This window comes from Chaetomium fimeti (assembly GCF_033439085.1).
Source record: "Chaetomium fimeti strain CBS 168.71 chromosome Unknown B0H64scaffold_7, whole genome shotgun sequence".
NCBI lineage: Eukaryota > Fungi > Ascomycota > Sordariomycetes > Sordariales > Chaetomiaceae > Chaetomium > Chaetomium fimeti.
This window is the reverse complement of record NW_026944335.1, coordinates 717,616-733,029: the sequence shown is the minus strand read 5'-3', so window position 1 is coordinate 733,029 and position 15,414 is coordinate 717,616. Positions and strand designations below refer to the sequence as shown.

At 58.6% G+C, this 15,414-nt stretch overlaps 5 protein-coding genes across 5 annotated transcripts; 4 read left to right on the top strand and 1 right to left on the bottom strand.

The window, feature by feature from the left end:
- Positions 1–110: 110 nt before the first annotated feature.
- On the top strand, positions 111–2,064 carry B0H64DRAFT_466997 (uncharacterized protein). Its single transcript, XM_062807703.1, has one exon. The coding sequence runs from the start codon at positions 409–411 to the stop codon at positions 1,957–1,959; it is 1,551 nt and encodes a 516-aa protein (XP_062655797.1). The 5' UTR covers positions 111–408; the 3' UTR covers positions 1,960–2,064.
- On the bottom strand, positions 2,042–4,197 carry B0H64DRAFT_329227 (WD40-repeat-containing domain protein; the record flags this gene model as incomplete). Its single annotated transcript, XM_062800866.1, has 10 exons — positions 2,042–2,936; positions 3,001–3,101; positions 3,156–3,215; positions 3,271–3,432; positions 3,484–3,504; positions 3,561–3,683; positions 3,741–3,818; positions 3,878–3,963; positions 4,021–4,066; positions 4,135–4,197. 10 exons carry the CDS (start codon positions 4,195–4,197, stop codon positions 2,042–2,044), a joined length of 1,635 nt encoding a protein of 544 aa, XP_062655796.1.
- Positions 4,198–8,618: 4,421 nt separating this feature from the next.
- Positions 8,619–11,282, top strand: B0H64DRAFT_225586 (uncharacterized protein). Its single transcript, XM_062799644.1, has 4 exons — positions 8,619–8,818; positions 8,877–9,173; positions 9,230–10,063; positions 10,125–11,282. Exons 1-4 carry the CDS (start codon positions 8,782–8,784, stop codon positions 10,931–10,933), a joined length of 1,977 nt encoding a protein of 658 aa, XP_062655795.1. The 5' UTR covers positions 8,619–8,781; the 3' UTR covers positions 10,934–11,282.
- B0H64DRAFT_225587 (uncharacterized protein) lies at positions 11,283–12,374 on the top strand. The gene is made up of 2 exons (XM_062799645.1): positions 11,283–11,922; positions 11,991–12,374. Exons 1-2 carry the CDS (start codon positions 11,632–11,634, stop codon positions 12,213–12,215), a joined length of 516 nt encoding a protein of 171 aa, XP_062655794.1. The 5' UTR covers positions 11,283–11,631; the 3' UTR covers positions 12,216–12,374.
- A 268-nt stretch (positions 12,375–12,642) lies between these two features.
- Positions 12,643–15,359, top strand: B0H64DRAFT_376838 (S-adenosyl-L-methionine-dependent methyltransferase; the record flags this gene model as incomplete). The annotated part of the gene is made up of 2 exons (XM_062802497.1): positions 12,643–12,660; positions 12,729–15,359. 2 exons carry the CDS (start codon positions 12,643–12,645, stop codon positions 15,357–15,359), a joined length of 2,649 nt encoding a protein of 882 aa, XP_062655793.1.
- Between the last annotated feature and the right edge of the window lie 55 nt (positions 15,360–15,414).

Sequence of the window (15,414 nt, the reverse complement as noted above, 5' to 3'; positions counted from 1 at the left end):
AAGGAACTGGTTATTTTGAGTGGATAATGATCCTATGTTGGGTCGTGGTGTGGTTGCTGTTTGCAGTTCCGCATCAAAATCCCGATTCAGCAGCTGGGCAAACCTGTAACTCCTCATCACCCACCAACCCTCTCGTAAGAGAGACTGAAAATCTTGTCAAAGTCACAACAAACCCAGAAAATCTAAACTTTTGCCATCAGCGAAGTTATGTGATATTTAGGGACCAGTGACGGTTTGAAATTATCTCAGTGCCCATTTGCGCCACATGTGAGTTTATACAACAGCTCAGAACCGTTCATCTCAACCATCAACCGTCGACTCAACACAACACCAGCATACCAACCGCGCTTCTAAACTACCGACCCCAAACATCCAAACCACCCCTCTCACCAAAAAAGAACAAAAGCCATGAACAGCCCCCCAACCAGCACCCCCCACCGCAAGCGCAAACGCGCGCCCTCAGAGGCGGTCATCAACCCCCTCTCCCACTCCCCCGACACCCTCCGACAATTCGTCCTCGCCGGCTACCCCGCCGACAAGCCCCTCCCCTCCAGAGCCCACCCGGGCTTCCCGCACCGCGGCACCTCCCGCCCCGCCCGCAAGCAACTCCCCACCACCACCACCACCACCGCCGCCAGCAGCGACGACGACGACGACGACGACGACCCCACCGCAGCAGCAGCAGCAGCCTTCCGCTCCACCCCAGCCAGCGACGCCGACGACGACGCGACCGCCACCGAAGGCGGCTGGCGCACCACCGATGCCGAGACCACTGACCCCGAATCCGAGCCCACCACCACCACCAGCAGCGGCAACCGCCGCAGTCGCACCCGTAGCCGTAGGGGGAAGCACGGCAACGACACTTCCACAGCAACAACAGATCGCGGGGCGCGCGCGTACCGGGCGCGCCTGGGGTGTCTGGCGGCCGTGGTGCGGCGGTGTCTGGCCGAGGGGGATGTGGCGAGGGCGAGGCGGGCGTTTGGGCTGCTGGTGCGGGCGCGGGTGTACGGGCGGAGGGTGGATTTGAGAAGGGAGCGGTTTTGGGAGATGGGGGCGGAGGTGCTGGTGAGGGAGGGGGAGGTTGGGGGGGGTGGGAGGGGTGGGAGGGTTAGCAGGGTTAGGAGGGGGGTTGGTGGAAGGGAGAGTGATCAGGGTGAAGGGGATGGGGATGAGGATGGGGATGGGGAGGGGGATTGGGGGCAGGTGGTGGAAGGGGAGGGGGATGGGGATGGGAATGTGGAGGATGAGGAGGTAAAGGTGGAGAGGTTGGCCCGGCTCAAGGCGTACTACGAGTACCTCATCCAGCAGTACCCGTACAGCAAGCAGCATGCCGGCAGCGCTCATAATGTGCTGGATTTCCAGGTAGCGCTGTTCAGTGCCGAGATGGAGGCGGCGCATGCTGCGAACAAGAGGGGGCTGGCGAAGCTGCAGCGGGGCGACAGCTGGGAGGAGGAGGGTAGCATGGATGTGGATGAACCGATAGAGTACGGACTCGAGGGGATGGGAGAAGGAGAGCTGGGGGGTGAGCAGTTTGAAACCGAACCCCATCTACGAGGCCTCAGCCGCCGGGAGTTGAAACTGCGCGAGAAGGAAAACGACGTCCGGCTCGAGGCACTGCGGCGCATGACCGACATCGCACAGCGCATGGACACGGTCATGGAAACGATCCCTTTCTCACGAGACCACGAGCTACTCAGGCTCAGAGCCATGGTGGCGTTGTATATCGGGGACTTGTTCATGAGGCCTGCACCGCGGTCTTCCTCCGAGGATAGAGAGGGCAGGAGAGCGCGGGCTGACCAGCGCGTGAAAGCAAAAGGGCTATTGAGCCAGATCAAGTCGACCGGAGGGCTAAGAGACCATGATGAACGGCTTCTGGCGACTCTGGACTCGGATGACGAAGACGACCTAGAGGACGCGGACCGGTCGGTGTTGCCCATGTTTTCGTCGATGCAAGTTTAGACAGGTGCAAAAGACACCACCGCTGGATAGGCAATACAACCCAAGTACCATCAAAACCGCGCAGCTACAAACTAAATCACACTCAAGCCACCGTCGTGGCCACCCCCTTCTCCTTGGCCCACCGCTGGTAGATCAGCGCCCTGTTCCCATTGCCCACCACCACGCACCACTCCCCCTCAGGGCTCCAGCCCACCTGCCTGCCCACAAACCCGCCGTCGATCTGCAGGGTCCGATGGGCCTTGACATAGCCGACGGGGTTCGACAGGTCATACATCTCGGCCCAGGCCTGGAGCGTCTCCTTGCTGTGCCCCAGGCCGGTGACGACGCTCTCCGGGTCCGGGCTCGCCGAGACCATCGACTCCTTGTCCCCCGCGCCGGCACTACCGCCGCCGCCGCCACCGCCGCCACCGCCGCCACCGCCCATCACGAAGGACCTCAGACTCGGCGTCCCATCGCCCGCCGCGGCCTGGGCCACCGCGTTGGCAGCAGCGCCCTTCTTCCCGCGCTTGACCATCAGCCACGCGGGCTTCTGGACCGCAGGCGCCTCCCCGCCGCCGGCCGCGGCCGCGGTAGCGGGCAGCAGGGGCTTGCCGGCCTTCTGGGCGTCGCGCAGGTCGGCCATGTAGCGGCTGTAGGAGGCGAAGCGGGCAAAGTCCCAGAAGAAGGTGCGGGAGCGGGCGTTGGCGAAGGCGAGGATGGGGTGGCGGCCGGGGGCGTGGAAGATGCGGAAGCGCATGAAGAACTGGACGCCGCAGTCCGGGGTGTGGAACTGGGCCAGGCGCGTGAACATGGCGCGGCGGTCCTGCGACAGCGTCGGCGTGAAGTAGGACCGCGTCTGCTTGGCCATGTCGGTCGGCGTCGGCGCGTCCAGCGGGCCCGGGATCGGGTCCGCCGACGAGAAGCCCTCGATCTGCCAGAGCACGATCGAGTCCTCGTGGCAGGCCCGCGAGAGAATCAGGTCGCCGTGGAAGGCCACGCTGTTATTGGGGGGGTTAGGCTTAGGAAGGGTTTGGCTGAGAGGAGGGCAGAGCGCAAGCTTACCAGTCGACGAGGTTGTGGTGGATTTCGGAAGATGAGAAATGGGGATATTGGAACACAAAGGGGACGTCGAGGTGTTCGGCTGGGAATTCCGGAAGCGCCCACTACAGGGTGTCAGTCCGGGACTTAATAGAAGTTGGTGGGGTATATGGTCCTACCAGATTGATGACTTGGTCATGGCCAGTAGACAAGAGATAGCGGCCGTTGTCATGGAAAGCCTGGGAAAGGTTAAGCAACAATGAAGAATTCTTTTTCTTTTACGGCGACACGTACCACACTAAGCAAGTCGTATGAGTGACTCTCACCGCCTAGGATACAGACACAGGGTTGCTTCTCGTGGGCTGCTGCGAGGCTCCATATCCTGATGGTGGTGTCGTCCGAGGCCGAGGCGACGATAAGCGGATCGGCTGGCGAGGTTGCGAGATCGTTGATGCCCTATGTCGGTGAGCCTGGGATCTTGAAGCCTCACAGTTCTCATCGACTTACGCCTCCGTGGCCGACCAAGGTCTGCTCGCAGTTAGCCATTCTGTCCCAGGGGTTGGGATTTCGGATCGTGGACTTACCTTGACCAACTTTCCCTGCTTTACGTTGTAGATTTTGATGTTGGAGTTGGTGCCGGCAATACAGAGCAGCGGTTCCTCAGTGGCGGGATCCCTTGACCAGCAGCTCGCGCAGTTGGCGTCGTCCTAACACAGTGAGATGACATGATCATAATACATGTGGCGAGAGTGATTCTAACTCACACCGTCGTCCCTGATAAGCTGTATGATCTCGCAAGGCTGGGTGTCCTTGTCTGTTTGCGTCAACCGGCACACTACGGCCTTTTTTCAGCCCCTGATTAGTTTTGTGCCGAATTTCCCCACGTCTGGTGCCATCTTACATGCTTCTTACTAGTCACAGCGAAAACCGGAGGAGCGCCTGGCGGGTTGTATGGGTAGAACTTAACGTCAAAGAACTCGGCCAGGTCTAAGTCAGGTCAGCTACGCCCGTGGCGGACGATAGTAGAGCCCAATGCATACACACCCTGACTTGCTGCTTGATCATTTGCGGAGAGGTATTTATAGTCGTCCTACCAGCAGCGTGAGTGTCGCGAAGTCTGATAGGGGGCGGTGAGGGGCTATGGTGAAGGGGAAGTACCTGGAAGAGGAAGGATGCACGTAGCCTGGGGAGTTCCCACTCGGCTGAGTCGGCCGGGGCCATCTTCGACATATGGCAATCTGATTTATTTCAACTTTGGCAGGCTGTAGAAAGGCGTTCCAGGCCGGGTCCGTTGGTGTGGGGCCAGAGGGACGTTTCGGTGGAGGGTGCGGCTTGGGGGGTGTTCTTGATCGGGGTTGGGTGACCCGCCGTGCGTACCGGAAAATTGAGTAAAATTGGACGGGAGTGCTGGGATATCGCACAAGCTTGTAGATGAAATAGAGGATACTTAATCTGAGCTCGTAGCTGCGGAATGCCAATGCCAATATTATGTTCAGTTTGTTTGGTGTTTCGTTCTTCCTTCCAGAATTAAAGTGGGCCAACAAGTTCAATTAAAGATGCGCGTCACGCGACGCGACCTCCGACCAAAGCTCCCTTCGCAACTTCGTCTGATGGCTGGGTTGTCTTCCCGGCTCCACTCGCCGCTAATTTAGACCACGAAGGGCTTCAAAGTATCGGAGCCGTCTAGGAGATGAAAAAGGACCTGGAGGGCGAACACTGCGACTTATGGAGCCAATAAACAGATGGAAAAGGCAATGGTCGAATGGACGGATGCCCATAACTACTGCCTGGCATGAGGGGATAGAGACTCCTACGGTTTCAAATTGTGTACTCACCGTAATGTTAAAGAAGAGGTGTCACCGCGTATTGTACAGACCTATTTTAGCAGGACAATGAAGCAAGTGGTCATTGAGACGGGGCTCAGTCTGTATTTGTTGAGTCCAATGATCACAATCGCAAGCTATGCTCTTCTATCCGCCGGGTTGGACCTAATAGACGCGAGCCGAGTCGCCTTGAGGACTCAGACGTCCATGGCAGGGGTAGTGCAGCACATACTATGTACAACGTCGACTACCACCTAGGTACCTAGTTAGTCCTCCCATACAATGGAAAGTGCAGTCATAGCCCACGCATCATCGACTTCGTCACAACCCCGGGACTACTCCTATCATATTTGCACTTGCTGGGTCTGAAGCAGCATGATAGTTATTGAATGTTAAAACTGCTGGGCATGAGTGTTGTGAGACCGGCCGCTGAAAGGCGCTACCTAACTGGACAGCCATCCCTCCTCTTCATGAAGCATTCAGCCAGTATCATAATAGGCTCTGATGCTATAGTTCGGGCCAGATACTTGCAGAAGCTCTGTTGACACCCGCCAAACATGTGCTTCATCACGGCAACGTTTGATTTCAGACTTGTACGCCGCTTATTCGGGACTGGCAGCTTTACTTTACTAACTGTGGTGCAGTTCAAGCACAACAGGTTCATTGTAGCTGCCGAGTTGTTGAGTCGAAGCTGTGCAAAGTCCCTCCGGCGTGTAACTTGACTAGGTAGGTACCTAGGTAGTTATTTGGAATGAAGTCCTATCTCGCCAACAACACAATCCGGAGTTTTATTATCGGGAGATGCTGCAACGGAAAATGTAATGAAGAGCAGAGGTAACCGTGGTGAGTCCAGCTCGACTCTCATCTCCTTTCCAAATGCCAAGAGGAAGCCTTGCAAATATTAGACGCAATCCTGGATCCGAGAACTTTGGAGTATCGGCCTCGCGTAGACTTTCTCATCGCTTGCATCTCCCCGGGATGCCGTGGATACGCACATACGCTGGGGTTCCAGCTCGGCTGAACGTCACATGGCTGGCGCCGAGCTGCGATGACGAAGACGGATTTCGCGAAGCGAAGGGATTGTCGAGATTTGCCCGTGATGCTCCGGACCAGGAAGGCGTGATTCCATGATTTCCCATCATTCCAGCCGTGCCCGGCCCCTGGGGGGATGAAGAGCACCAGCGAATCGGGATGGAAGCGTGCATGAAGGGGAACAGACGGAAAGCAAGAGCAAATCTCGACTTGTTGACTAATCCGCAAATCCTCCAATGGTCGCACCGAAAAACAGCCCAGACGGGGAAAGCCGCCATCCCAGCACCCCGAAAACCTTCGGGGCCCACCCGCTCTCCCGCCAAGAGTACCCGCAACCCCACGCCAAGGAGTTTTCGAGAATTTGAGTTGCTGTCTTCTGAGACAGGAGAGGGACGGAGAGCATCGAACAAAACACCCATGGAACGCCGCTTTTGGCCTCTTCACCTAGACGTACTCCACCGGGTGACCTAAAATCTACATACACAACACTCCATACCTAGCCGCCACCGGGCAACGTCTCCGTGTCACGGGGAATTGCGGTGAAGCCACGTCCGGCTGGGCCGAGTGGCGCCCGTGGTTCATCCGTTCCCGTCCCTCGGGTTGCGACGGGCAGTGGGGCCGTGATCCTCGCTGGGGGGTTGCAGTCATCCCGGCCCTGACGATCATGCAGACGGGCGGGAATTGGGAATTTCGATGGTGACGACCGTCGAGGAGCCCAGAGATCGGGCAGCAAAATGGTTTACGGGGCGCCTGGGCACGTGCGGGGGTGAGTGTGTGTTTGTACATCAAACACCGTGTGCGATTCCCGAGTGTGAGGAGCACAAGGGAAACCCGTCAGTTTTCTGTCCATCCAGGTCTGTCTCACAAGAGGGCAAGCAAGAACGGTTGCCAAGGCCGCGCAACCACAGAACATGGAAGATACGCACGTACTGTCTCGGCAAGAAAAAAGCCAGTGAGAGAGATGGGATATTTACGGTCTGCTCAGTATGTACTGATACCCCCGGTGAAGTCGGGCGTCTTTCGTCTTGGCGGCCTTTTGCTTTTTTATGCATTTTCGACGTCATGTCTGTGGAAGTTCGCCAGGATCAAGTTTGTCTCTGGGGTTCCAGCTTGATGTTCACGGGGGAATGAATTTGTGTTATTTACCCGAAAAAGCTAGGCCGCAGCGAGCTCCCGTCACCCGCCGGGTAGGGAGTTCGTGCATTCTTCATCCAGGTCGTGGATGACCTGCCTAGATTGGCAGACACCTTGACGGTTCAATGGGCACTCGTCCTTCGGTCCTGCCGACTTCAAAAATGGAGTTATCCGAAGACGCAGATGTTTATTGAAATTTGTCTAAACTTACAGTTTGTCAATGTCAAATCGTCGAGTTCAGCTCCTTCGTGATTGGTGATTTTCTCGATCTGCCATCCATTCAAAGACGGAGTTGTGCAACCCGAGAATTCTTGGACAATTGGGGTACCATCCCGCTCGCCAAGATGCTCTCCACAACCACAACAACCCAGGCCCTGGCCTTTCTGGTTCTTCCCAACAGGGCTAGACTTCCGCGCCGGCACCTGCTGCTGCCGGGGTGGGGAGCAAAAATTGCGCTTCTGCCGGCGGGATTGCATCCCGCCCAAAGAGGATGCTCCCAGGTTCCATTTCCCTCTCGAGGGCGTGGAGTCGACGGAAGCTCGCGCCATCCGCGCCATGTTTCCGTCTCGAAATCCTCCGGCACGCCAGTGCAAAGTTTAAGGTCCCGCCCGTACCTTGCAGGGCCCCTCCATGCTCTCTTCACTTCGACCTCGAGTCCTGGGGATCGCCAGTTTACCACTCCGCGCTGCGTCGCATCCCGCCCGCAGCTTTCCAGACACTCAATAACTACCGCATTCCCGCAAAGTGTTGTGTGGTGCGGTTCCGTTAGTTGCCGTCTCAGTCTTGGAGTTCGGATTCTTCCCAGCCAGTGTCTCTCATCGTTTCCAGTTTGTTTGAGCAGCCACACACACGGAATACCCACTCTCTCGCCCACTCCCACAATTTGGCGCGCTCTTCCTCTCCGGTTATTGGAACCAACGATACCTGTCCAGCCCGCCGATTTGTCGCCCACTTGACCCCCAAAGAAGGGCCGTGAGAACAAGACCTACTACCTACCTGCCCATTGGAACTGTCGACAAACGCGACAAGACAAAAAAAAAAAAAAACCTCCTGCACGGCGTCTGGGTCTCCGCAGCACCGACAACAATCGGCCGTTACCTCGCAATTTCAAACCGCCGGCAATCCCTCCTCCCCCTTTCGCACTCTCCCCGTCACAACTGTCGCCGCGACCCTGATCTCTGGTGCTTTGCCTGGCTGCACAGAACCGAAGCCATTGCCAGCAGTGCGACCTTGCGGGTGCTTTCGGTTGCGATTCGGTCTCTCGCTCCGAGCAGTCGGCAACTTCTCCGCAGCGTGTGCTGCATCTGGCCGCTTTCCAGGGTTCCCTCAGCGCGCTCGGCAAACGTGCTCCCCTCTCCTCCCCGCTAGCCCCAGAACCAGCCGGCGGTGGAACAGGTGGGACTGGATATATCCGCTTCCCAGGTGACGGCGGGATCTCTGTCCTACGCAACCTCAGTTGGCAACCCCCAGACACGGCGGTCGAGGACATCCGTTCACGCACAGGCGATACCGCAGTGTGCCCAACTCTTCGCTGCCGCACGCTCTGTAGCCCCTCGGTCTCGTTGCTCCCGGTCACAGGAATCCAGGAACCGCGCCTGATTTGTTGTCCCGTGCCGCCAACCCCTGGGACACTGGCAACTTGCACTTACACTGCGCGACGCCCTGTTTTGTGTTTGGCTCGGCGCCTCCTTTCGAGACTAGCCTCCCTTGCCCGATACTACTCCCCTTCTTCTGTCGACGCATGGAGAGCATCTTGTAACCACACTCTTGCACGCCAGGCCAGCTCGTTGGAGCGGCCCGCCATATTCAGCCCCCCATGGACCCCCGAGACCAGACGTTCATGACCATCCACAGTAGGTCAAATCAGACCGCGTTCGTTCCCCGGCCCGGGCTGACTCTAGTGCCCCCCAGACCTCACCCCCGATGCCAACATCCTCTTCGCCTCCGACTCGATTCTCGACATTCTGGGCTACCAGCCTGATGAGGTCCGGGGCAAGTCCGCCTTTGAGTATTTCCATCCCGAGGAGGTCCCGTTTGCTCGTTCTGTTCACAGCCGAGGCGTGCTGCTAGATAAGGCGGCCGTCTTGCACTATGCCCGCATCGTTGCGAAGAATGGGCAGTGGATGAGCTGCGAGTGTTGCTTTACGGTTGTTCACAATGTCTTGGTCGCCTCGACAAGTATATACTTCAGGGGGGAAAGGAGCGAGAGTATGCACCAAACTCACTTGCCAAGCCCCTTGCCCACTGCTAACATACGTCTTCAGGGAGAGCGAGGGATGCACCACAAATCAGGCGGATATTTTCTAGCTCCCCGCGAGACCCCCGATACCACATGCTCGAGCATCTGTCGCCTAAATTCAAAATGCCCCCGATGGAGCGGGAACCGCGGGCTGCCCTAATCCTCAACCGCTTTACGAGAAACTTAACCATCATGTACGCAACAGACGCCGTCGCCCAAATTCTGGGGATACGCTCCGATGAGCTTCTCGAGAAGCCGTTCTACGAATGTATCCAGCCGAATTGTCTCGACGAGGCTGAAAGATGCTTGGAGAGCGCTAAGGCAAACGAGTCGATTGCCTACCTCCGCTTCTGGTACAAGGACCCGCGGATCGACCCTAATGACCCACTCAACGAGGAGGGAGTTGATGAAACGGAGGATGGAGCAGACGACAGGAGTAGCCCCAGCGCGAGTGAAGTTGACGTCAAAGACGAAGGCCTGAGGAATGGTTGCATGGACATTGACGACGGGTCTAATCTCCGGACTCGGGGTGGGGAAGACGGCGCTGGGAACGATGCCCGTGGGAGATCTCATCGCCAGTCACCTCAGACATTTGAGCTGGAGGCTGTCGTTTCGTGCACATCAGATGGGCTCGTCGTTGTGCTGCGGCGAGCACGGCCGCCCATCCCCGACCCACAACCGCCGGTGGCACCGGCCGCCTTAAACTTCGAGAACGGCCTCTTCGCAGCCCCGTGGGGACAGCAGCCGATCGAACCTTATATCTCCCCGGACCTACTTTACACATTTCGCCCCCCACTTCTACCACAATACATGCCGTTACGGGAATGCGTCAAGGCGGCGGGCGGGCCACCTATTGACCGTATGTCTTTCCCCCCTCCCCATCTCCCATCGGGAGAGTCCATACTAATTTCCAGTCATAGAATTAATGCGCTCCATACGTGACGTGGCCGTCTTTGCGTGGGCCGTAACCGGCATCAACCCGACGCTCGCAGAAAACTACGGCCAGGGGGGCCGGCCCAGGATAAACAGCGGCGGCCAAGCGCCCGTTGACGGTCTCCCCACATGGGAATCCGGTTCCCGCCGCAGCACCTACCCCTCCTCCGAGGACATGTCCGCCGACCGAAACGACGCCCCCAAAGAACCCCTCACCACCAACCCCGCCTTCGGCCGCGGCAGCGGCAACGGCCTGTACGCGTCGGAGCCCTCGTCCATCCACGGCTACCGCACCCGCCACGCCTCGCTCGACGAAAACATGTATGACTCCAGCAACAGCCGACAAGCAGGATGGGCCGCGTCACCGTACCCATACGGCAGCGGCGGCGGCGGTAGGAGAAGCGGTAGCGGTAGCGGTAGCGCGCGGGGGTATGAAGGGGCGGCGGCGGGGGGCTATCACCACCGGCGCCCACCTCTCCGCCCGGCGTTCTCGTACGACGCCCTGCAGGACCACGCGCGGCACCAGCAGCAGGCGTACGCGCCCGCGTCGGCGTCGGAGGCCGCCGCGCGGCGGTGCAATTTCAGGGAGGAGATCTGGCATGCTGCTGCTGCTGCTGGGGAGGCGGCTGCCGCGGGTAGGGGGTGTATACCTACTGCCTATGGGGGAGCGGGTGGGCCGCCGTCGAGGGGGGTGGGCGGAAGCGGTGGTGGTGGTGGTGGGGGGCCTGCAGGCGCAGGGGGAGAATCGTCTAAGACGGCGGGGGCGAGGGCGAGGGAGAGGTACTTTTGGGAGTGAGTTGCGAGTTCATGGCGCGCCCTCCGTGACTGCTCCCGGGTCTGGCCGTTGGGGGATGTCATGATGGGGGAGTGGGGGGGATGGAAGGTTCCTGCGCCAGTCGTAGGTGAGAGTTGCATTTACATCTTGGGTTTGGGGTCTTTTGGCTGGCAAGGTACTGGGCGGAGCAGGCGGGTCTGAGAAAAAACTTGGTTGGTTGGGGTCATCTGGATATCTACGGAATACCTTATTGGAAGTATCATTATTAATGGCAGATTCGCTACGAGCCCTGAAGAGGAGAGGGAAGGCAGTCAGCATGGAGCTCTCCGCCGGTGGCCGAGTAAAACCAAGGATATTGTGTGCTGGCAAGAAAGACCGGGCACGAATTTCACCGCGTTTTGCATGAACCGGCACGGGCTCCAACTTCAGCTGAAGGTTCACGGGATCAGCATAGACTAATGATCGGTTTGGATGTGATGGTATGCCGATCCTCTGCTTCAGGGATGGACGACAGGCATACTGCAGTCGAGTCTCGGTCGATTGTGTCTCGGCGACGGGGACGACCTGAAAGCCAAACAAGAGGGAGAGAGATGTCTGAACCTCAGCTAGTTATATAACAACTGGCCAGTTGCCCGTTCCTCGTTCCTCAATTTTCTTCCACCACCTCAACTTCCACTGGTTCAACCCGGAAGCCAAAATCCACCCGGCCTCTTTCGACCATGCAGCTTTCTGCTTTCCTATCAGCCACGGCGCTCTTTGCGCAGGCGGCCTCTGGTTTCTACCTCAACTCACCGAACGCCCCTGGCGACGCCCGGGTGAGCGGCGGCCGCAGTAACGGAGTCGGGTTTCTGTCACCAGAGCTCTCGGGCGGTCCTCTCGCAGACATCAAAATAGACACCGACAAGGACATTGGAAAGAGCGGCTACATGTTCCAATACCAAGGCCTTGGATCGCCTCTATACCGTACAAGCTCGTATAGGTTGGTTTCGACGGAGCGCCTCTCTATCGGCGTAAGTTTCTTCCCTTTCCACATGGTACACACATCTGGTGTTCTATTAACCAATGTATCCGGGGCTAGTCGGACGACATTACACGCCCATTTGCCATCGAGGATGGCAACTTCGTCTATAAAGGGGAAGGAGAGCACAATACGTGGCACCTTTATTACGGCGGCTACGACCGCTGGGATATTTATCTTGCAACCGCCAGCCTAGAGGGGGTAATTTACGACCAACATCCCCACCACAGACTGAATGTCACGCTCTCCACTCGCCCAAGTTCGAATGACACCCTAGGTAGATAGATATGACATGTCTTGGTGTTTCCGAGGACTTGTGCGTGTAATACAACCATCATCTTGTGTGGTTCGCTGTCTAGTATAGTATTTATGTGCCTAGGTTGTGACGCCGTCCGCTTGCGAGATGTATCGTCTAGCGCTTGCACTCCTTCCAGGTTGTTCTCTCACGAGGAAAGACCAGGACCGTGGACTGTTAACTAACTTTAAAAATGAACGCCCTCGTGCCTGCTTGGCTCCCTGGCTCCGGCCTCGTTCCCGTCTCCACCGAGATAAGATAGCTTCCCCGCCCCCACATTTGGCAGCTTCTGGCCTCCTGCCGCCTTTTTTTTTTCTTCCTCCACTGTCGTAAGTCAATTCGATGCGATTGGAGCGCATTACGGCCGTCTACAACAGCGGCCCTTCTCTCGTCGCATCGTTTTTCACACTCACAAACATGGGTCGCGGAAAGAGAGTATGCACAACCACACAGAAACCCGTACCTTGATTTGACATCTCTGCTGACATTTTATTCAATCAAAGGGACACCGAGGCGGCGGCCGCGGCGGTCGTGGTGGCCGTGGCGGTGGTCGAGACAATCGTGGAGGTCATCGTCCCTACCAAACATATCCCGAAGTGCCCAAGGAGAACAAGCGACTCGAGCAGTACTACAACTCCCTAGTCGACCTGCCCGAGGAAGAGAGGTCCGAGTTCTGGGCTGCGCTCAAGAGGGAGCTACCCAACAGTTTCCGGTTCTGCGGCTCGAAAGGCCACGCCCTCGCCGTCAAGCGCCTACTCCAGACGAGATACATTCCCGAGATTACTAGCATCACTCACGATGGTGTCACCGTCGCCCCCCCGACCGCCGTTCCCTGGTACCCCGACGGACTCGCTTGGTCCATGACTACCCCGAAGAACGTCATCCGCAAGTTCCCTCCCTTCGCCGCTTTCCAGAAGTTCCTCGTCTCCGAGACCAGCGTGGGGAACATTAGCAGACAGGAGGTGGTGAGCATGATCCCGCCTCTGCTCATGGACGTTAAGCCAGGAATGGCCGTCCTCGATCTTTGCGCTGCACCTGGCAGCAAGGCCGCTCAGCTTCTAGAGATGATCCACCGTGGCGAGGAGGCTCGCATTCGCCAGGTCATTCGGAGCATCTCTGGTGACGAGGCCAAGGGCGAGGATGTTCAGGAGGAGGACGAGACGACACGCCTAGAAGCCGACCCCAGCGATGATGGCAGAGCCACCGGCATGCTCATCGCTAACGACGCCGACTATAAGCGGAGTCACATGCTTATCCATCAACTGAAGCGCCTGTCCTCGCCTAATATGATCGTCACCAACCACGACGCCACCATGTACCCCTCCCTCAGGATACCGAACCCCGAGAACCCCTCCAAACCCAACTACCTTAAATTCGACCGCATCTTGGCCGACGTCCCTTGCTCCGGCGACGGCACCCTCCGCAAAAACGTCAATCTGTGGAAGGACTGGACTCCCGGTAATGCCTTGGGTCTACATCTCACACAGGTCAGGATTCTAGTGCGTGCTTTACAGATGCTCAAGCCCGGAGGTCGCGTTGTCTACTCGACCTGCAGCATGAACCCTGTCGAGAACGAGTCCGTTGTGGCTGCCGCCATCGAGCGGTGCGGCGGACCTGAGAAGATCGAGATCCTTGACTGCAGCGACCAACTCCCCCTACTCAAGCGGAAGCCGGGTCTGCGGAAGTGGCAGATTATGGACAAGTCGGCTCGCCTATGGAACTCGTGGGAGGAGGTCGAAGAGTACGTAAAGTCCACCGAGGATGGCATTACCCCGGGTCGTCTCGTCGAGAGCATGTTCCCGCCCTCTGCGAGTAGCGACTGTGCCGATCTCCCCCTGGACCGGTGCATGCGGGTGTATGCTCATCAGCAGGACACTGGTGGCTTCTTCATCACTGCCCTCCACAAGAAGGTCGAGTTCAAGGCGAAGCCGGAGGAGAACAGGAAGCAGCCCCCTCAAAATGCCAAGGCCAACGGCAAGGCGAATACTACCAAGAGGCCGCTGGATGAGGAGGACAAAGAGGAGGAGGCCGGTGTTAAAAAGCTGAGGTTGTCCGAGGAGCCTTCTAAGGAGCAGCCAGCTGCAGTCGAGCCAGCAGAGGCCGGAACAGAAGTTCAGGCGGAAGTTGAAACCGAGACCAAGCCCGAGACCCTCGAAACCCCGGCCAACGGCGACACCGCCAACGAAGAAGCCACCCCGGTCCCGCAGCCAACAGACTCAACATCCGCAACTCCCACCGTAGCAACCCCCGCGGCTACAGCCGCAACCCCTACCGCCCAGGAGCCCCTCCCGGAGCCCAAGCGCAGGCCGGATGGCCCCTACGAAGAACCCTTCAAATTCCTCTCCCCCGACCACGACGTTATTAAGAACGTGGCCGAGTTCTACTCCATCTCGCCACGCTTTCCGTCAGACCGGTACATGGTGCGCAACGCGCTCGGCGAGCCGGCCAAGGCCATCTACTACACCTCAGCTCTGGTGCGCGACATCCTCGTGCTCAACGAGGGGCGCGGCGTCAAGTTCGTGCACGGCGGCGTCAAGATGTACGTCAAGCAGGACGCGCCGTCGGCCGACGTCTGCCGCTGGCGCATTCAGTCCGAGGGCATCCCCATCCTGCACGGCTACGTCGGCCCGGAGCGCGTCGTGGTGCTCACCAAGAAGGAGACGCTCAAGAAGCTGCTGGTCGAGATGTTCCCCAAGATCGCCGGCGACGACTGGCGCCGCATGGACGAGATCGGCGAGCGCGTCCGCGACCTCGCCCTCGGCTGCTGCGTCCTGCGCGTCCAGCCCGAGGGCGGCGACGAGGACTTCGCCGAGAGCATGGCCCTGCCCCTGTGGAAGAGCTTCCAGAGCCTGAACCTGATGCTGCCCAAGGAAGACCGCAGCGCCATGCTGCTGCGCATCTACAACGACACCACCCCGCTCATCAACATGGGCATCCAGCGCGACCAGAAGAAGGTCGAGGGTGCCGAGGCCAAGGAGGGTGAGAAGGACGCCGAGATGAAGGACGCCGCCGCTGCCGGGGAGGCTGAGGAGGCCGCTGGTGTAGCGGATGTCGAGGTGGCGGATGCGCCCGCTCCTGAGGTCGCCGAGGCCCAGGCTGCGGAGGCTGCTGCTGCGGAAGAACCAACAGCTTAGTTGGTGCGTCTTTCCCGCGGGGTGGGGCGTGTGTTCGGGTACTGTCCTGGCTCGC

Excerpts from the sequence above, each read along its gene's own strand:
- B0H64DRAFT_225587 (XM_062799645.1), top strand. The coding sequence starts at position 11,632 with ATGCAGCTTTCTGCTTTCCTATCAGCCACGGCGCTCTTTGCGCAGGCG. Across the intron at positions 11,923-11,990 it reads CGGAGCGCCTCTCTATCGGC|TCGGACGACATTACACGCCC; the intron begins GTAAGTTTCTTC and ends ATCCGGGGCTAG.
- B0H64DRAFT_466997 (XM_062807703.1), top strand. The coding sequence starts at position 409 with ATGAACAGCCCCCCAACCAGCACCCCCCACCGCAAGCGCAAACGCGCG.
- B0H64DRAFT_225586 (XM_062799644.1), top strand. The coding sequence starts at position 8,782 with ATGGACCCCCGAGACCAGACGTTCATGACCATCCACA. Across the intron at positions 8,819-8,876 it reads GACGTTCATGACCATCCACA|ACCTCACCCCCGATGCCAAC; the intron begins GTAGGTCAAATC and ends AGTGCCCCCCAG. Across the intron at positions 10,064-10,124 it reads GGGCGGGCCACCTATTGACC|AATTAATGCGCTCCATACGT; the intron begins GTATGTCTTTCC and ends TTCCAGTCATAG.